This window comes from Uloborus diversus, chromosome 4 (genome assembly GCF_026930045.1).
Source record: "Uloborus diversus isolate 005 chromosome 4, Udiv.v.3.1, whole genome shotgun sequence".
In the NCBI taxonomy this organism is placed as follows: Eukaryota; Metazoa; Arthropoda; class Arachnida; order Araneae; family Uloboridae; genus Uloborus; species Uloborus diversus.
In genome coordinates, this window is record NC_072734.1 from 139,890,234 (window position 1) to 139,912,097 (window position 21,864).

The 21,864-nt window shown below is 33.4% G+C and overlaps 1 protein-coding gene across 1 annotated transcript; it reads right to left on the reverse strand.

Moving 5' to 3' along the window:
- Positions 1-1,837: 1,837 nt before the first annotated feature.
- On the reverse strand, positions 1,838-11,290 carry LOC129219991 (chymotrypsin-like protease CTRL-1). The gene is made up of 7 exons (XM_054854315.1): positions 11,172-11,290; positions 10,251-10,272; positions 7,428-7,492; positions 6,021-6,109; positions 4,622-4,890; positions 3,284-3,420; positions 1,838-2,117 (listed from the first exon to the last, which is right to left on the reverse strand). Exons 1-7 carry the CDS (start codon positions 11,223-11,225, stop codon positions 1,938-1,940), a joined length of 816 nt encoding a protein of 271 aa, XP_054710290.1. The 5' UTR covers positions 11,226-11,290; the 3' UTR covers positions 1,838-1,937.
- Positions 11,291-21,864: the final 10,574 nt, after the last annotated feature.

Here is a 21,864-nt window from a genome sequence, read left to right on the forward strand (position 1 = left end):
GTTCATTCAAATACGAATATAAGATAAAAAAAAACTTCTTAGAGGAAATTTAATTGCATGTCACTATGTATGGAAATTTTGACCAGTGGTTTAGTAAATAAGGAACGCGTAATGCTTCAGAGAACATGATGAATTAAAGCACCGATGTTATTTCTTAATTCAAGTTTCATTAGAGCTTAATACCATCGTTTTTTTCTCTCCAGAAACTAATATCTGGAAAATAAATACTACTACTAATAACAATAATAATAATATAATTATTTTTACGATGGGTCAACTGTCCAATATAAGAACCAGAAGCTTTTCCTAAAGTTGTGTCCCTATGAGCAATATTTCGCATGAGCATTGGTATTTTTTCATCATATTTCATAAGAAACGACACATTAATGGGAAGTTTATAGAATCGTGAGAAAGATTAGCCTTCAAAGAATTGTAGAAAATCACATGACTCATTTCGATTTTTGTTTTTGTATTTTTTGATCTAAGCTTAAGTATTGTTCAAAAAATTAAAAAACTGATTTTTTTTTTCCTCAACTCAAAGTATTGAAAATATAAATAAATAAATAAAACAAGCAAACACAAATAGCTGAAGGAAAAATATTAACTTAAAATTCCTGTGTCACCAAAGCGAAACTTACACAATTTCGTACCTGTCAGCCTCGAAGCTGTAAATGCCTGTTAAGCAATGGTTTGAGAAAAACTCGCGGTCTCGATAAAGAGAATATTACTCAACACCAGAATGTACTATAACTAAAGGTGAAAGATTACATTTGTTGTGAAAATGCTAAAGCAAGGTGACTGGGGAAAGTAGTTCAACTGAAAACTTACAATACAATGAATAACCAAAATTTTTGAAGCAAATATTTCCATCCTTGAAGCTTTGGTACATTTCTTGAAACAGCAAAAGTGGGTATAAAGAAAAAATCGTTTGTTTTTGGTTAAAAAAAAAAATTATGTTTTGTAAATATATGTAATAAAATTGAAAGTTATTGGTTGTGTAAAATTACATTTTTCAGTGAAATTTGGTTAAGTGGCACTTTAGGTCATTATCCAGTCTACTTAGCCTATTTTAAGTAGTATGCAAAAGTTATTATTGCATTTCCTTCAAGATTTATTTTTCTTTTACGCCTTGGAATACAAATGTAGTTTTTGTTTCGTTTTAAAGTGCAACAGCTTTTTATCCTAAAATTTTCAAATTTCAACCCACAAGCTGTTTTTGGGGAGGGAAATGGGTCATTTTTTTCTTTTTTATGTTTAAAAATTAATTTCATAATAAAGGACTGTTAGTATCAGTTCATTATTTTCTATGCTTACTGTAAGCCTCTCATCCCTTTTTTTTATGCTCGGAAATGACGAAAACGGACTTTTTTTTACCACGATTTGATCTAGAAAAATATCTAGTTAGGCTAAACTAAAATTGTTTCCATGCGCAAATAAAATTTCATTTTTCAGCTTTACAATATATAAGCCGTGTTTGATCTTCCTACTAATTTAAATAAATTTATTAGAGCTGTTAGAAAAAGGATAAATATGTGAGGGAGGGGGATCAGTGACTTACTCGCTCCCATTGGGAGATTAGTCAACCTGGACGATCTGTAATCGAACTGAAACCAATGCACTTAATGTAAAAATCAGTTAAACTTAAACTGATTGCAACTTCGTGCAACTAAACTTTTTGACAAAGGAACTTGTTTTTCACAGGAAACATATGGAAATCTGCGAAATCTCGAAACATTCCACGGAAAAAATCAGTGACGTTTGGAAATTAATTTAGTGTACAATAGAAAGTTGATTAAACAGAAAATGCGTTCTCATGTGATAGATAGTTTTAACAATCTTTTTGTAATTCAACAAAACATTTATTAATTATCGTCTTTGTACAATCCGTTCGCCATACATTTGTCGGAAACAAAGACGATTTCTTTGCAGGCAATCAGCTACGCCACACAAACATCATTTGCCGTCTGCGTGATGAAATCGTTGTAGGAACTAACTCTGGTGAACACGGCTGGGCCCAGTGTCTTTCCGCAGCCGATAATTGCGTTTCCGTAAGACACGATTCCGATCTCAATTGGAGTGTCATCTCGAAGGTGGACAAGGGGTCCTCCGGAATCACCCTGAAACGAAAGAAGACAAAGTACAGTTGATGCTCGATTTTGCGGCCCTCTAATTTACGAACACTTCAGATTTTATGAACTGTTCGCTAGAGTGCCGAAAATTTTCCTAATGAAACAATGTAATTTTTCATTCTTTTTTACGAATGGAAAACGGCAAAAAAGCCTTTTTTACGAACTCGACATAAGGTCAAAGTAGCTCTTTCCGAAGAATTCCAGCGCCAGAGACAAGAGGTGCCGGGAGAAAACATAATCCGTTTCATTTAAATTGTTATTTTACCTTCCCCAACCTTTGATTTTATTTTTATGAAGAAATAATAATCCAGTTTAAAATTGGTTTGCAGGCCTTGACCTTAACATCTGAACTTCTGGATGCCTGAGTTTAGACGCTTTTCCCAAGATTGATGCAAAAACCTTAGGTCACGTTATTATTAAGTAGAGGATATCGCTAATTTTTAAAAGCTTTTAAGGAGAGGAGAATCCTTTAAATCGATAATATATTTTTTTGTGTAAATGGCGCGAACAAAAATCGCTCACAGTCGGCATTCTTTCCCATGCTCATTTTCGCATCACAAGAGCTTAGGTGCCTTCATCACTAGTGGTAAACTGGGAGTTAAAATTCTGAAGTGGTAGTGGATATCTGTCGATAGAGATGACGTATAAAAGAATGAATGAAAAAACCTGGGGTTACGGACTAGGTCTGCAAATGGGGAGGAATCAATACGTAACAGCATTAATAACAAACCAACAAAGTAGCACATTCTAAGGCGAAGTTCTAGCTCTTCTAAGCTCGGGCAAGGACATTTTATAAACATTGCTTTTAACTTTTAGGCTTAATCTTGCTTTCGCCACGAACGTGTCTATAGTTAGGGAAAGCCTAACCAGGCAGCATTACGAGGGTTACGCAGATCCTACTCACAGCATTACGACGCTGCCAGGTTAAGTTTGCCTCAACTAGTGTCTAGTATGCACAAAAAGTCCGAGATTCTTCTATCTTACAACAAGCTGCTATGTCTAAAATGCCAGATTTTCTTTTACCACTGAAAGTACTCAACAAATATTAATAACACGAAAGAAACATAAAACTTATCATAAAATATTTTTATTGAAGGAATTCTAAGTATTTTAATGAGACAAATAAAGAAATAAATAAATAATAAGTTACTTACATTGCAGACTCCAGTGAAAAGTCCGGTTGCGCACAGTTTCATATCATTCAAAGGACCATAAATTGCTTGACATTGAGTATTGGGAACAATACGTTGGTTTGCATACTGAAGAATATCGGGAATTTGTGTGGGCAATACTAGAAGAAAAGAAATACTTTTCAATTTAATAAAATATTCGTATATACTCCTGGATCAATAAATCTGTTACTTCCGGCTGAACACCGAAGGCGATTAGTCTACGACTTGACGGTTGTGAAAAAAAGGTCTTGCAGGTTAAAAGGAGATACGCTATACAATATATAGCCTCCTAAAAAGAGAGGTCGAAGCTAGTGTAATTTTATTTTAGTTTTGTTTCACATAAATGTCTCATCTGGAATGCCCCCCCCCCCCCCCGACTATTTCCGATTAACCGTATTTAAGTTGAGAAAGGGGGCAGCGATTTTAACCAAGTTTACTGTTATTAACCCAATCAAGTTATTTATGCCATTAATAGTGGAAACTATTTACTTAAGGGAGAGAAGTACGCGTATTTTCCCATATCTTTCAGTACCATGCAGATGATTTTTTCTTATTTTCCTCACTTGACCAAAGTTGATGTTAAACTGGTGGATATCTGCCATAAAATATTTACCTTTACTATCGCATTCTAATCACCATATCTTTTTTCATGGATATGCTTTGCGTTACCTATTCTAGAAATCACCAGTCATAATATGAAGTGTGCAAATTTCTTGGCCATTTCCTTTCCGTTTGTAGAAACAAAAAACTCAACGAGTAGGGTCCTATCGCAATTCATGATTTCAAAAAGCATAATTTGAATTCAAGATGTCAAAATTCAAATGAATGCCGGATGCTGGATGGTTTGTTTGTTTTTTTTTTCGTCAACTTAAATTTACAAAACAAAATGAACTTTAGGCATTGTAATTTAAAAGCAAATATAATTACCAATTGGGAAACATTCTTAGATTCATGAATAGATGCTGGACTTGAAATTGATTATTAAAATTCCGTTTTACAATGCATTTGAAATTGATGGAAGCTAAAAAAATTAATTTATTTTAAAAAAAAGCGGTTCCGTGAGCGGTAAAAGTACTACTTAGGCTGGACTTAACATTACAGTTGGATGCCTGCATACTAACACATTCATTTTTATGCTCTCATCTCATCTAGAAATGATTCAAATGTGCATAACATCGCGCTTCATCCTGAACGCTGAAGTCGAGTTCAAGTCCTTGTATGGTTGAAACTAATGTCGGCGGAATCCCATGTCTTATCATGAAAAACTCATAACAAAAGAATATAACTTTATTTACTTTCGCAAAACTAAACGCCACTTACTTCTTATTCTGTTAGTACGTCCCCATCCCATAGCAATGGCAGTTCGATATTCTGCGTCCGAGTCGGGGGCGGCAATGCAGATTGGCTTCAAGTTATCACTTATTGGTATGGGTTCCGACGCCCTGAAGATGGCCAAGTCGTTGTCGAATGTGGTACCATAGTCAGGGTGGGGTGTCAGTCCTGAGAAATTAATTCGATAAACGGGGGAGCTCTTGTTGACGTTGCCAGCAATGCCATAGTACGACGATGCTGGTTGAACTACGCCATCACTAAAAGAGATGGAAAATGCAAGAATATAAAACTTTAATGTTAAGAAAAAGTGATTTTTTTTCAATTTCTTAAAGCAATAATTTACTGTCAAAACTATGAAATGATACTTCAACTTAAATTTTATTAGAAAATACATTGTTCTTTATGTATACTGTAATTTTCAAAACAAATTGCAATTTGTTTATCTTGCAAAAGGTAAGATGAGGAGTAATTTATTAAAAGGGAACACAACCACTTTTTAAAAAAATTCATTTTATGACATTTTCTAAATCTTTCAGATGACTTTTATCATATCACTTACTCTCAAGAAGTCCAAACGTGGGAAACCCTCTTTTATTTAAGGGTTAGGTGTGGCTTTTTGATTTAAAAGGTAACAAATCCGTTCTCTGAACGTTTTATGTTGAACAAAAGGGAACACATCCTGAAAGAATCTGTAGTATGAAGACTTTTAGATCCAATGGAAACACAGGTCAAAACCCTCAAATTTTAATCCATTACTTTTAGGTTCATGTTCTTCGATAGGAAAATATAAGACTGTGAAATATTAGAGTTCTGGTGAAATTGGAATTTTCAACATTCAGGTTTTCGTTCAAAAGATCACATATCCAAAATTAAGATGGCAACATCTCCTTGGTATTTTTTCTTACACAAACATTTCTTACTCTCTGCCATGGTTTGCTATGATTTTGTGCTCAATTCTGAACCCAGAGAAGTTGATAAAATTATTTTGCTCTTACCCTAATTCGTTTTCTCACCTCCTGAACATTTTTGGAAAATGGTTATGTTCCCTTTTGATAAATTAGTCCTCATATGATACTTCACCTTAAATTTTATTAAAAAATACGTTGTTCTTTATGTATACTGTAATTTTCAAAACAAGTTTACAATTTTTTCATCTTGTAAAAGGTATGTTGTCACAGCTACTACTTCACTTTGACCCACATTCCCCTGCTATAGAAGCAGGGTATCAGAAATCAGTGTTTTTCCATTTACAGTTTGATCATTTAAGGCAGGTTTTCTCAACCTGTGAGCCCTCAAAAGCAGTTGCTAAAGACTTCTTCGTATTAAAAAAAAAACTGTGAGATAAAATATTAAAAGATTCAGGTCTAATAAGTTAAACTTTACTTACAAGACAACACAGTGGGCCGCGGTCAGAACATCTGTTGGTGAAATAACTGAGGCAGTGCAGATGAACTGGTTATTGTAAAACAAAGCAACCTGTAGAAAGAAAAAGTTTGTTATCTAAGAGCTAAAACATGTATTATGGAACCACTGCATTATATAAGTATTTTTTCTATTCTCCCGTACACCCTCTTTTTAACCGTATGACTTAAGAATTACTTAAAGCTAATAAGCGCAAATTTACTCGCGCCACGCCCGCCATCTTGGAGTTAAATGCAGCTTTCTTCCTATGTCTGCTATAATGAAGTAGCATGTTTTGCTTCTTGATTGACTTGCTTCTTGACTGTAGATTGACATGAAGTTTTTTGAAATCACAATTAAGAAGCAAAACACGCTACTTCTCGTGTAGAAGACATAGGAAAAAAGCGGCATTTAGCCCCAAGATGGCGGAAGTGTCGCTACGTTTAAGCTACGATCCAGGGCTTTATAATTGTCATGTGCTGCTGCATGGTACGGGAGAAGTGATCATCTTTACCAGGGGTGCCCACCTAGAGGGGAGGGGCCATGGCGCAGACTGCGCCATTAAAATTTTCAGAGGGGTATTTTGGGGGTATTTTTTCTTTTTGTGGGGGCAGGCTCTTGTTTTTTTTTTTGGGGGGGGGGGCCTCCGCAGTATTGAGGCGGGGTGTGCCCTTGTCCTTAGGGAGGGTGGGCACCCCTGTATTTACAGTCATTATTTTAACTTCTTTGAAAAGTTAGCCGTGGAGCATTTGAAATTCTGCTACTCTGAGACTTTTCTCTGATTGGGCAGAACACAAATAAGTTGAAATCCAAACTCATAACGTAAAAAAAAAAAAAGAATTGTAACAGTTCGAAGAGTAATATTTCTATAAATATCCATATAAAGCCATTCTACGAAAAAGTAAATATTTTGTTCATCACACAACTGCTCATTAAAAAGTAATAATGTTGAAAAATAATTAATAAAAACTTTAAAAAAAATCACACGTTTGTGATTTCATAAGGAACAAAATTTTGTTCATTACAAATTTAAATTATTATTTTTAATGAAATATATGAGCTTTCATGTGCGGTCCGTTTTTCCGTGAAATGACCTTAAATATTCTTCTGCCGCTAAATTCCACTCATTTGCAGCAAAAGGTACGTCAAAACTAGCTCCTCTTTCCTAAAAATGCAAAAGGTAAGTCGAAATTTGATCACATTTTTTTTACAGGTTGATGATTCACTTTTCAATGTTCGACAAAGAGTAACTAGTTCCCATGAAAAAACTTTTGTTCAGATTTACAAAAAGAAAATCTTGACTGTTATACCCCTCGGTAATAAATTTTCAATAATATTTATATTCATTATAAATAAGACATAATTGAAGCGTGAGTTTAAAAAAGACACTTACTGTCCACGGGAACATTCCCTGCTGAGCATCCTGGCCTCCAATAATTCGTTCACTTTCATCAAGCTCTGTAAAAAATGTCATATTCATTCGCTGCTATTTAAAAACTACAGTGCAAAACTATCACAACATGAGAATCCATACTATTAAAATCTGTTAGCGTCCGTCTGTCTGTCTGTCTGTCCATCTGAAGATCGATCTGCTCGAGAATCGCTGCGAATCGATGGTCGAACAAGATACCGATCAATTCGAAATTTTCCAAAAAACAATAGGACTGATCTCGTAATTGTACGACTTTAATTAGCGGATGTATTAATTAAAGCGTTAATTTACATTACGTTATGCAGGAATTTTTATTTCCTTCCTGTCGCCATTTTGCATTTGAGCAAATAAAATTCTAATAATTGTTTTAAAAGAAAAATTTTGTCTGCTGTCCAAATCTTAACCAACGTTTCCATCTAGAATTTTTTTTTTTAATTAGTTTAATTTCTCTTTCATTCTGGTATATAAATCTTAAAACTACTCTTTAAAGCAATTTTTTCGTTTAGAAATTTATTGTAAATTAGCTTCGTTTTTCTTTTATTGTAAGCAATGATTTCCTTCTGCTGCCATTTTACGTCTGTGTTAATAAATAACATTTTAACAATTGTTTCAGTGGGACTGACGTAATCAAAGGTTGCGTTCGACGAACCTCACCGGTCGACCGGTAAGTAACCAGTTACAAACCGCAGCGTTCTAAGATCAACCGCTTGCCTCACCGGTTACCATTCTAAGCAGTTGATTGGTTGATTGGAGCACGTGATTAACTAACCGGTCGCTCTCGGTCGTGCTCGTCGAACGCAACCAAAACAACCAACTGGTTAATTGGTTGCTCTATTCGGACATAACCTTTATCGTCTGCCCTTTTTTTATTTTCTACAGCCTACGTTTTTAACTCTTTTCAGCACATGAAAGTTATTTCTTCAGTTTTGTTTATTTATTATAGTGCAAATTTATCATTACCAGTCTCATATTTTGGTAAATTTAGGATGTACGACTAATTATGTTTATTTATTTTTATTTTTTTTTTTTTTGAACTTTTTCCCTTCAAATGGGTGAGTTTTCGAATTGTAATAACTCTCTTTTTCCTTCCTGTTTTTACTTTCGAAATACATTTTGTATAGTGAAAAGAACACGTTAAATTAAGTTCGTTTGGATTCCTTTAAATTGAACAGAATTGAACCAAAAAGTTTGCTTTTTATGATTTTAACTAAAGCTTAGTTGGAATCTGATGACTTGGTATTAGATTAATGCATATTGGTATTTTTTTAAATCTTGGTACTTTAGTTTTACATAATCAACCAAGCAATATGTGTCATTTTATGTGAAAAGATGATTGTTATTGCACATAAATATTTCAGACATAGTCTATCAGATGTAATTCAATTTAACGTGAGCATAGATCATAGTTGATAATGCATGTGTACTTTCATCTTCTGTGCTAATTGAAAATACTCATAACTTGTATGTTTCATAACTATTATTAGCGTTAGTGAGATTTTTGCCAAAAATATGTTTTACTGGTGTTTTGAAAACCCTGCATTTATTTATTCCTTAACGTGTTAGAAACTGATGTTAGAGTGCTACAAAACCACCAACTGGACATCTCTTTCATTTTTAGGGAGCCCGTGCATCGCCGGGTGCGCAGCTAGTCTTTAAAATTATTTTTTGAAAGTCATTTCGGAAAAACCTTGCTTATAAATTGGATGATTTATAGTCATTCGCACTTAATAGGATGACGGATTAGTTTAGTATGTCCTGCTAAAAGGAATCTAAACTTATGGGATCGGATTTTTTCTTAATAATAATAATATTTTTAAATGTTCTTGCCATAAGAAAGATTTTCATGTATATATCACAATATCACATCAACTCTATAAGTGTTCTGAGTAAAATATGAACTTAGAATCAGGTTTTTACTGTCAAAATTTTTCTTTGAGATTTCCTTTTTAAGTAGTTGAGTAAATGGTGTATTTAATAGATAATTAAAGTTTTATATCTCAACAAATGGCTTTCATGGGAATATTATTCTATTCCTATTTGCTACCTAAAATTGATTTTAATATTTAACAAAATTTTAAGGAGTCGAGCAAAATTATTTAGTTTAATACACATTCTTTTTCGTGTTCTAAAATTGATAATTGTTCACTTTAACAGCAATGGAAAGTAAATGCTCCAAATCGATTACAAAACTCGTATTAAACCTTATTATAATTGGTTTTGCATTAAACAATCATTAGTTACAGTAATAAGAATTAAAATGTTTACATTTGAGAGAAATAACGAAAGAAATAACTAATCTTCATAGGAAACGAATTGCAAAAATGTTGCTGGTTAGAGTTCCAATTTATAATCCATTTATCATTGAATAGAGCAGTGAGCTTTATAGATTCATGGAATCCAATCACGCGGTTTATTTCGATTTCATGCATCCCAAAGCTTTATGCATTGATTAAAAGGCTATTCGTAACCCCGAAACACGTGTCTGAAGCAGTTTTTCACTTTGTGCTTGAACAACATTGATTTTCCGATTAACTTAATATCCTATTTTGGCATAATGTTTAAACTAATTTCTCAAAACATGACGTCTTGTGATCACGAATATTTCCATTACCTAATTAAACTAGAAAAACATATATCCTGGTTTTCTGCCATTCAGTATTGAAGCATTTCGTAAAAAAAGTTTTGTGACTCACCCAGCCCCCTCTAAAAAAGAGAGGGTGGGATTTCAGCTGCACCAAAAAAGTAATAATAATGCTTTTTGTATAAATAATTAAAATTGCTTACCATTTCCATGAACTTGAGATGCCTAAATAAAAGAAGAATAAATATTTTTAGTATACTATGTTCATAATTTCCTTGTCGTATATGAAAAAGATAAATTATGCTATCTAAGAAAACTCAATCGCAAGAAGTAAAAAATACTACAAAATGCAGAACTCAAAAATAGAAAGTACCAGGATAAGAATTTGGTGTGCATTTACATTGTTATTTAGAAGAAGTCATAAAGTAGATCGATAAAACTTTGAACAATTTTCTTCTTCCTTTTTTTTTTTTTAAAAAAAATTCCACGGTGCTACGCTGGCAGTTATACAGCCACTTAGTTAAGTTATACAGCCACTTAGCACAATACTTATGAAGATGTTGGTGTTCTTGAAAAAGGTTCTCAAACCAACGAAAATGATACCCGAAAGTGGGTTGACAAAATGTGCTACTACAACTACAAGCCGAAGGCAGCCACTTAAATGAAATTATGTTAAATATGTATAATAGCTTGGGGATCTTTATAATATTTTTTTAAAATACAATATTAGGTAGATCATCGGTAGTCAAATAGATAAGGTATTGGACTCGGAATCGGTGTATTTTTTGGTCAGAATTCCTGTGGTCAGTTACTAGCAGCTACCATGGGTGCAGTGTGTCTGAAAAGACTTTCACTTCTTTTCAGAACTACGCCTAAATTGAGGAAGCGATGCTTTCATCGACTGATTCCAAAGTTGGACTCCTCCTCACTTGCAGATCTCACTATTACAAGAGCTACAACATTCTGCCTTAAATATTTACCCCCTACTGGAAAGGGGCTTAAATAAATGGGATTATGATACCCAACAGCAAAGAGTAACTTCACCTTAAAAGACTCGAAATTTATCCAAAAATTTTGAACCTATTTGTCTTAAGAAAAGAACTGGTACGCATTTATACACTTACCAGAGCAGCAAACAGCAGACAAGATGCGAACGAAGCTGAAAACCTGTGACACATTTTAGCTGATTGCTATGTAGTATTAGAATGCATTTGGTTAGCGTTTATATATTTTTGACTGTCCTCCATTTCTTACTCGATTGGAACATTCACAGGTGTGTTCAGAAAGAAAACATGTGTGACGAACAAAAGAACAAATCACTGCAGCGCTTGAAGTCAAGTGTTAAAACATATGGAATGCCACAGGTGGGGGTAATCTTGAATGTCGCGCTTTCTCTTTATTAGGCAGTTTAATTAGTCTTAGTAATTGCCAGTGCCTTGCTGTTATGTAATGCGCTGCCTTGGAAACTTTGATTCATTACATAACGGTCGTTGTAACCTGATTAAGTAACATATTTTGATTTCTTTACATCGTTTAGGGGTCGTCCATAAATGACGCTTTGATGGGGAAAGGGTGAAATTGTGACAAGAAGGAGTGAGTGGTAATAAGAAGTGAGATATCACCTTTTTTTTTGTAAAAATATTTTAATGGAAAATAGTGTGTCATGTGACAAGGGAGAGCGACGGCTTAAGCTGAAGTGTGACACTCTGTGACTATTGTGAGACAGTGTTGGGGGAGGGGGGGGAGTCGTCAAAAAGTTTTTTGAAAGTATGACGTCATTTATGGACTGCACCTTAGTTTTTAGAGGCTAGTAATGAGAACAAATTCTTCCAAACTAAACGAGCCTATTTGAGGAGTTAGCCGAGAACTTTCATCAGGAGGCAGTCTACAAATGATGCCACGCTTTGTGGGGGAGGGGAGGGTCATGAAATTGTGACAGTTTGTGACAATGAGGAGGGGGTGTAACAAAAAGTACGGCATCGCACATTATTTTATTACAATATGCTTACGAACTACAGTATAACAAGGGAAGGGAAGGTGCAAGATGAAGAGTGAAACTCTGATAAAGGGGTGAGGGAGTAACATATGTTGATAAAACGTGTCTCATCATTTATGGACAGCCCCTAGCAGGGTTGCCCATGCCCATCCCCCCCCCCCAAGTTCAATGGAGCAAATCCCCCCTCCCCTTCCATTTCTCTCAACCCTCTTTCCCTCTTTTATTTATTTTTATTTATTTATTTTTTTTTTTTTTTTGTTAGCTCTCTTTTTTGTTTTATTAATTTTTTTAAACATTTTTATTTATTTATTTATTTTAATTATTATTATTATTATTATATTAGAAAGGTTCTGTGCTTCACTTTCGACATACATACACACACACACACACACTAAATAAATAAATGAAATAAAATATAAATAGAATGAATAAAATCAAATAAATAAATTTAATTTTTTTTAAATCCTTCCCTCCATTTTGATGGCGCAACTTGCGTCATACCCCCCCCCCCTCTCCTGTGGGCGCCCCTGGTCTCTAGAGTAATTCTAACTTACATACATCGTCTTGTTAAAAGCCAAGTAACTATTTTTCACAATTATACAGAATGTACTGGTGGGCATTTTTTTAGAAGTGGTAGTGTACAAAGAAGTGACTTGAATAGATTAGTACTGCATTTTTCTTCTGATTTCTAATAATAATTACAATTAATTTAATAATAATTAAAGGAAAGTGAAACTTTTAGTGTATGATCTAAGTTAGTAACAAATAGAATTTTGATATAAATGATGATCGTTCCAATGTCCCGCAGATTTATCTATTTAAACCAGAATTACTCTTTTTCCATTTCATTACTTAATAATTAGTTCTTGTCGCATCCAGCAGAAAAACTACACGTGTAAAAAAATTTCCTAAATAAATTTCTCTAATTGGAACCTACAATATACGAAAGCGACGGAAGGTTGTTTTCCTTGTCATCAAACTGCTCGAGTAAGGAAACACGTTTTACAGAAAAGTAAGAAATAACGTCAAAAAAGCACAAATTGCAGATTACTACAGACACGTGTTTCGGCGCTACAGGGAACGCCTTTTTCATTGCAAAGTAATCGCTTATGGATGAAAAGACATCCGACACTGCAGTAATCTGCAATTTGTGCTTTTTTTACGTTGTTATTTCCTACTTTACTGTTCAGCACAAAGATATCTATTTATCTTACGTTTTACAGAGTTCATTTATTATTTTACTCCGAGCTAGCAGTACCCGCACGGCGATGCCCGTGCTAAGATTTTAAATGAAGTCCGTTGATAAAAAAATCCCCCTCCCCTCCTTCTGACGTGAAATGATAATTTTTCTTTAGCTAAAATGCGCAGGGGCAGGGGGTCATCTCAAGCAGATGACTTTAAATGTCCATCTTAAAAACTTTCAAAATTGCCATTTACATTGTATTTACCAGCCATCCCAGTCTTATTTAGCTTCTTCACTTGTACACTTTGTTTGTTTTATTGCTTATGATTGGTTTCTGTAAACATCAAAATTGTTCAAACGAGTGTCGCTCGTAAACTGATCCCAAAATCACAACATCCGGTTAAATCCTCACCGGGGTTGGTACGGGGGTGATTGGTGGGGTTTAAATAAGAAAAATAAATAACGAAAATGCGTACACACCTTTTCAAAAAAACAATTAAAGTCCTTTTGAAATTTAAATCTATTCGCCGAAACACATAAAAAGATCATTTTTATGCAAGCAGCCTCAAAGAGGGGGGGGGGGGGACTCTCAATACCCATTTTGCAGCAAAATAACAAAAGCACGTCCACTTTCATGTGAATGCTTTATTATTTATAAGTCGGGGGGGGGGGCATTGATCACCGGTTGAAGTTCCTTAAATCCTATCTATCTCTTACTGACCATCTACCTATATCGAACGCTATATTTATCTATCGATCTATCTATACGATCTATGCATATCTACTTATGATGGTAGTTAACCATTTTTTCTATGTACATAAAACAAAGATTGTGCAAAAAATCGCGCGTTTTATTTACTTAGTTAAAATAGCACCAAAATAATAGCTATCTTTTCCTCGTGGTACTTTTATTGAATCAAATTCACACAAATACGTAACTTTAAATAACAACATCAAAGCGTCGGGGGGGGGGGGGGGGGGGAGAAGTGAATTAAATTCCTAAATGGAAAAAATAGCAGCAAAAGCAAGAACTGCAGTTGGATCACGTGGCCATGACGTCATTGCCAATGATCATTGTAAATTGAAGATTGCTAAAACTTCGGCTGTGCTTGGAAGTCGTGCCGTGCTCCGCATTAAAAAAAAAAAATTCTTAAAAAAAAACCTATTGCGTATTTTTTACTTATTTATTTAGTTTAGTTTAGTTTAGTTTTGAAAAGGGTGAAATGTTTTTACGATTATACAGTTAAATTTTAGAAAAGATGCCTTTACACTTTTTGCGAGATGAGTTTAGAAAAAATTAAACTAAGGAAAAAAATGCGAACAAAAAGAGTTTTTTTTTTTTTTCAAAAATTTATAAAAAATACAAAAATTGCTTTATTTGCAAAACCTTTTTTTTTACATCATACTTAAAATTAAATTTCCTACATTTTAGGGCAAAGAATATTTTTCTGGGGCAAATGGTTTGGGTTCTGTGGGTTAAAAAGTACTAAAAACTGCAAAAAAAAATCACATAAAACACTAAATAACTTTTTTCTAATTAATATCTTTGTAAATTATATCCTAGAGCCTTCCTCAATAAATGGACTATTCAACACAAAAAGAATTTTTCAATTCAAACCAGGAGTTCCTGAGAGTAGCACGTTCAAACAAAGAAACAAACTCTTCGGTTTTATATTATTAGCATCAATTTACGCACAGTAATGTGTTTTGCCAAGCTCCATAAATGTAAATTTTAATAAAATTAAATAAAAACTATAGTTGTTACTTCTCTCCCATCAGAGACATTTCAGGAAAAGCGGTCTCTCTTTACAATGTAGGAAACGCAAAGTTCGACAAAGCCCGGGAGCCAGGTCGTCCGGGTCACTAAATAAATACCTTAGGGACTAGTCCCCTCAGAACAAGAAAATTTTTAAAAGTCATATTACACTGAAGCACAAACCTACGGCCCGTTAGTCACATACGGTCCGCGAAGCTGATCCGTGTGGCCCGTTGTTTTGTTCAATGTTACAGATCGAAAAGCACCATAGTGACAATGTCACAAATTTGAGTCAAATAATAATCAGAGAATGCTTTCTGAAAAACAGATAAAGATAATTTTTAAAAAAATAATTTGAATTCTGAAATTTTCAGTTCAAATTATGTTTTTCGCAATCACGATTTTCGGCAGAACCCTACTCATTGGAGTTATTGTTTCTAGAAACGGCTTCTGTCCCCTCAAGCCTGCCCTCCTCCTGAGTGGTTACGTGTGTATAGTTGTGTGTTTGTGTGTATGTAGGTGTTTGTGCGTGCATGTGTAGGCTAGGCTTGTGTGTGTGCGTAGACCTATGTGTATGTGTTTAAAGACGGGTGTGTGTGTGTCAGCATAAATTTGTGACATTGTGTATGTCTGTAAAGACGCGAGCGTGTGTGTGAATGTATGAGCGCGCGTGTGTCTAGGATATGCAAGCCACCAGATTCCGGGGGACAGGTGTCACAGGACCACAGGAGGCGCGCCTGCAGAGGCCGATGGGCGGCAGTGCTGCAGAATTCCCTGGTCCAAGCTGAAAAAGGAACCACAACATCAGGGACGGTCAAATGAAAACAATCAGCAATCGAGATTGCTCAATAAAATAAGTATTAAGTAAAGATAACAACAATTCTTAAATTACAATTTTCTTTCCTTTTCCATATGTTGAAATATTATTAAGAAAATGCTTAAATATTTTGAACTATAATGTATTTGATGGGCCGTGAGAATTATTTTTATGTAAGATGCGGCCCTCGGGTAAAAAACGGTTGGGAACCACTGATTTAAAGAATAAGACTGTTGTCGTTGATTGCGGTCATATTGTCTTGATGTTTGAACATTAGGTGGTAGATGCAATATACCAGACAGCCTGTCTTGGGCCTGGCTACGGGGCGGTGACTTATTGTTAAATAACTAGGTGGTATGGCAATAAAACTTGACAAAAAGGATAAATTCCCTGTCTGATTACAGGCTATTTGCCCAACTGATTACTGAAGAGGGTGATATGCCCACATTAAATGTTGTTTTTCTGAGTTGAAATAAATCAAAGATTCAACTCTATTTACAGTCACATTAAATATTATTATTATTATTATTTTGAGTTTAAATGAAGCAAAGATTCAACTGTTAGGTAAAAGCTTTAAAGTAACGATTTTTTTAAGGTATGTGTCATTGCTCACATGCTTTTTCTTACCTAAATACAAAAATTTGAATGAAAAGTCTTCCAAATCACACAATGACCGGTCAGTGGTAAGCCTTTCAAGGCACACTAGACGTATGAAGAATCTTCCACTTAGAATGTGTTTGACGATGATGTTTTTTGCCAGTAACTTTTTCCGCAAAATCCTATTTTACTGTAAAATTTTGCGGTAGAATAAATCAGAGTTACTCGGAACCTTCGTATTGGCAGGCGGCTTTGCTAACCACCACACCAGTTGGAACTCGCCGAGTGAGGGGACGTACGGGGTTATGTGCTTCGCACTGTAAGTCACGTGGTGCATCAATTGGTACTGTAATCGTTTATTGTTTTCGCTACAATGTTCTGTGTAATTTCTTTCTCTACTGCAAATACTCCATTTTGCTGTAATATTTACCATAAAAGTTTCCTGAACTTTTAACAGTGTACCCAGACCCTACTAAAGAACCTGAATGCCTTTCTGATCCTACTCCAATTAAGCGCTTGCATTAAATTTGCCCTGTTCACGAAGGAAAAACAGCATGTCTCAAGAAGGAAGAAGCTAGAGAGAGACTTATACATTAGTACGATAGAAGAAAGGAAAAATAATTTAAAAGCTGCGGTAAATAAGATTTTGACCAAAGAAAAAAAAAGAGCAAAGAAAAGAGTAATTATTTACAAAGTGAACGTACCGCCTTTCTTATATATAGACTTAACTGTACATAACATTTCATATATAGTAGCTGTATTTTTCACGATACAGTGATAGATAGTTTGTAGAAGTTTAGATATACATTGAGAAATATTTCGCCCGACAATTACAAGCAGTTTTATTTTTTAAAAAAGCAATATAGAATTATTCTATTGCTAGCTTTTAAAAATTTGTTAGTTTAATTTTATTTATTTATTTATTTACTTTTTTTCTGATTTATTGATTTTTTTTATTCTGTAAACGGTAAATATTTGCACCTTATTTTTATTCTTTTTTTTTTCGTGAAGATTTGATGGTGATTTTTTGCTTTATTTCAAGATTTTTTTTTAGGCATGTTTAAATTAAGCCGGATTGCAGACAAATGAAGAAAAGAAAAAAGAAAAAGCTCCGCTTAGAACTAAACAAGCTTACTTCGATTTTCAAGTATAAGCGCAATAGTTTCTCCATTAGTTGAGGTTGCAATTATGCCAATGCTACCTTATTATCATTTAACTGTGATTTCAGACAACAAAATCAGTGTTGCAAAAGATGAGGTATATTCTCAAAATTTGCATGTGCTGAAAAATCGAAAAATTACAAATTTTTTGAGTTATGGTAGAATCCATGTCAAATTATGCAAGGGAAGCCTTGATAGTCCCGGTATTTTTCTAATGTAACGCATATTAAAATACAGAAAAAGTAAGTTAGAACCACGTTATGTTTTTCCCCAAAACGTCTGTTCCGAGACACACATACCGCCAAATTTAGCAACCTGGTTGCCATTTCTTACTTGCGATTTTCGACAAAAATTTCAAACTGCTTTTTCTCCTGAATAGTGCTTGATATTTTACTGCGTTTCTTTTTATTCGGAAGAGAATCATTTTCTCTTTAAAACAATATGCACCTTTTGAAAACATGTGTGTAGATTTTCTTTCCCCACAGTGTTTTGAAAACAAATACTTTTAAATAAATTTTCGCATTGTTTTCGAAAACGGCAAATCAAACAATTTTGTTTGTTTTTTCTGTTGATCTGTATCATTAAATGTTATATTTTTTGAATGAAGATAGCTTCTACTTTTGACTTTCCCAGGTTTTAAAGGTATTTGAAGGTAAAGGTATTTTGATATATAGAGTTCTTGAAAAAAATAAGGGTTTTTCAGAAGCTCTATATGTAAAGGTAGATCTTAGAACGGTTGCACGTAAAAAAAAAAAGTTTCGGCTGAGAAATCGTCTAAAGACTGCGTTCATGTTTTCATAAAAAATAAAATTTCTGGATGAAGCGACAACTAAAAATAAAAAAGGGGCAAGGTGTGTAACTAAAAGTGTCTACTGGCATCTCGCTACTAAATGAAATTGAGAATTTTGAAGTCTGAATTTACGTAGTTCCTTAAAAACTTTTCAAATGCCTCTAAAGCCTGTTAAACTCAAAAGTAGAAGCTCTTCTTTTCAATGAATGTAGTACTTTATGATACTGATCAACTGTAAAACAATCAGAAAATTTCAAAATTAACATATTTGAAAAAAAAAATAATATTTTTTTTTCAAAAACTATGGGAAAAAAATTAATCATATATTTCAAAATTGTGTGTAGCTTTTTAAACTCCTAAAAATAGCATTTTCAATGAAACAAACGGCAAAAAATGTGTCTTACCGTTTCAGAGATGAATTTAAAGTAGTAAATACGATTTTTCGAAAATCTCAAGTGAGAAATGATGCCCGGAACGCCATCTCTAGCAGCCTGTCTCTTGACGCAGGAATTTTTTTGGGGGAAAAACCAGAATATGCACATAACTTACATTTTCAATAATTTTAACATACGTTACGTAAAAAAAATTCTGAGACTATGAAGGTAGTGTTTTTTTTTCTTGAATTGACATGGATTATTTGGATTGTTTTAAGATGAAAAGACATCATAGGTGAAATTTTACTCTTTTGATTAAATGACGTGATAGAAACGACGAGATTTTTGGCGTTAAAGTTTGAAAGTTATGTTTTTTTTTTTTTTAATTCTTGAAGTTTATGACGAAAATTTTTTTAAAAGTCTCAAAAAATACGGTTAATTTTGGACATAAAAATTATGATTTCGTAGTTTGGATTCGATATTCAACAAAAAGGGTCATGTGACTAGTTTGACTGTCACAAAGATAATACTTTACTCCTTACACAAGGCTGCGGTCGTAGTGAGATCAATGAGCAATTTTCTTTATTGTTAAAAAAAAAAAAAAAACTCACATACAAAATAGAAGTAAACGGAAAATTAAACTATAAGTATAAGCATATAGAATTAATGAGACCATATGAGATTGAAAGAAAACATATTTTTTAAAACATTCTGATGAACAGGAATTCATTTCTGAAAAATTCAAATCATATTTTCGAAATCAAAACTGACATAAGGACCTCGTTCCCTTTCTTTTCCCCTTTGTTTGTTTATTTGCTTGCTCCTGAAAGATTCTTAACTGGAACTTGATTTCGAAAAATATTTTTTTTTTAGAAAAGTTAATTATTTTTTAAAACTAATTATGATTAAATCATGCTGTTTAACCCGCCGCGGAGAGAAAACAAACCTAAGTTCTGCAAGTAACGCATCTTATGTAATTGGTTTAAAATAGTTTTCATATTGTTTATCTTATTTCAAATTCTGTTCGTCTGTCTTGTTGCTCAAGTTTTAGATTTTTTTGCAAACGTGAAGAAAATAAATTAAAAAATAATTTTATCTTATCTTTTCAATCCTATTCTCAAGTATTTATTTTAAAAAAATTTCAAGTTAAAACTTCTTAGGAAATTAACCACATTCCTCTCCGTTTGGTGACTTGTTTTAACTGGAATGCAGAGACCGTTTCTTTTCGAAAACACAACCTTAGTAATACATTATCAGAAATATAACTAAATTCCTCTGAGAATGCTTAAATTGCACCTTACGTGCTCATCCTGAAAAAACCTTGAAACACCTTGAGTTCAGAATTTTTTTCCGAGGATTTAAAGTCCTGGAAAATTCGGTTTGTGTACAAACATGCCAGGAAAATTCTAGATTTACTTATTCCTAAGAAACCAAGCACATAACTGTTGTAATAAAACGCGTCTCGCTGAAAGCCCCTCATGCCAAAGGTAGAAAATAAATGGTTATGCTTTATAGGAATGTAAATTAGTAACTTTAATATGTTTCTCCAATTAAATATCCTGATTCAAAATTATTAAATTATTTTAAGTTTTATTCTTTATGTATCTTTAAAAATTGTAAAATTGTGGTCGCTGAGGGTAGGTAAATTAAATAATCGTACTTGCTTCACAATAATCTGCTTTACTGAAGATATATATATATATATATATATTAATTTGTAAGGTTTCTAATATATTTTTCATGTTTAGTTCTTTGCATATATATCTATTAAATTTACAATCAATGATTGTTTACAATGTTAAATGTGCAGGTAATTCTTAAACCGGAACATTGCAAATTAAATAATTTTAAATGCATATCTCAGACTTGTATCACCTTTGTTAACTTTGGTTCTATTTCTTCATTCATACATCCATAACTTTTGAAGCGAATTCGCTAAAAGTACTCGAGTTTTTCTGTGCAAATATGGTACGTACCCTGATTAATGCTTATACCAGGGAGACCGGGTATATATTTGATACACATTGTGCACTTTGATTTCTCTAACTTTTGTTACTAACGTTAAGAACCAAAATAAAACTTCATGTAAATAAAATCACTGTTTTCCTTTATCAAGTAATGATTTCAATATCTTTGATGACAGATTTTTTTTCACATGAAGAAAAAAAAAAATTAATAAAATTAGAAACGTATCATTGATACCTAACGTGGTTCAAGATGTTATGCAAATGGGTAAACTGTTATGCAACGAAATAAAGTTTTAAAAAGTGGTTTTAAAGAAATTTTTCTTTTCTTTTTTTAATTTTAATACGATTTAGATGACAAACGTAAATATTTTGTATAGTTAATAAAAGCATAAGTATGGTCTCTGAAATACGCTCTTTTAAATATTTTAAGAAGAGTTTCCTTCCTTTGAGATTTGTGGCCTTCTAAGCAATTTTGTAAAAGGAAGAAACATTTTACTCAGCATCAGTTTGACCCAAGAGTGATGTATCAACTCGATCCAAACAACAGCTTAACTTAAAAACTGTAAAAAAGAAAGCTTCAAATATTAGCAAATTTTTTATTAGGTAAAATCGTGTTTCCTTTTCGGGGAACACAGTAGTATACTGCGTTGTGAATGTAAACCGCAATATCTGCAAATTTTTTTTTTTCAACTGTTTTACTTAAGCTTTTTTGAACAAACATGTGTATTTAGTTTACGCTGAAAATAAAGCACGAAAAGAACGTCAGATTCCTAAGCTTTACTATCGTTAGTGGAGAATCAGAAACACGTTTCTTCAAATATCTCAAAACCTCATTATTATACACTGTTAAAAAAAATCCTGACATTTTACGGCAAAAGCTACTGGCATCTTTGTTGTCAGTAACTTTTACCGTAAATCCTATTTTCTGTAAAACTTTACGGTAGAATAAATAAAATGCAACATGAGAGCAGCAGGTTCGATTTCGCGGTACCTTCGTATTAGCAGGTGGATTTGCTGACCACCATACCAATTGGGACACATTAAGCGCAGGAAATACGGTGTTTTCTGCTTCGTACTGTAAGTCACGTGATGTAACAATTAGCTCTGCAATCTTTTATTTATTTATTTATTTATTTTTTTTGGTACAATTTACTATACATTTTTTCTGTTCTGTAAA

What these genes read in the sequence shown, in the direction of transcription:
- LOC129219991 (XM_054854315.1), bottom strand. Translation starts at nt 11,225, where the DNA reads ATGTGTCACAGGTTTTCAGCTTCGTTCGCATCTTGTCTGCTGTTTGCT. An exon ending in ATCTCAAGTTCATGGAAATG is followed by an intron (nt 7,493 to 10,250) that starts GTAAGCAATTTT and finishes CATTTTTTACAG; the next exon opens with AGCTTGATGAAAGTGAACGA. An exon ending in AGGGAATGTTCCCGTGGACA is followed by an intron (nt 6,110 to 7,427) that starts GTAAGTGTCTTT and finishes TTCTTTCTACAG; the next exon opens with GTTGCTTTGTTTTACAATAA.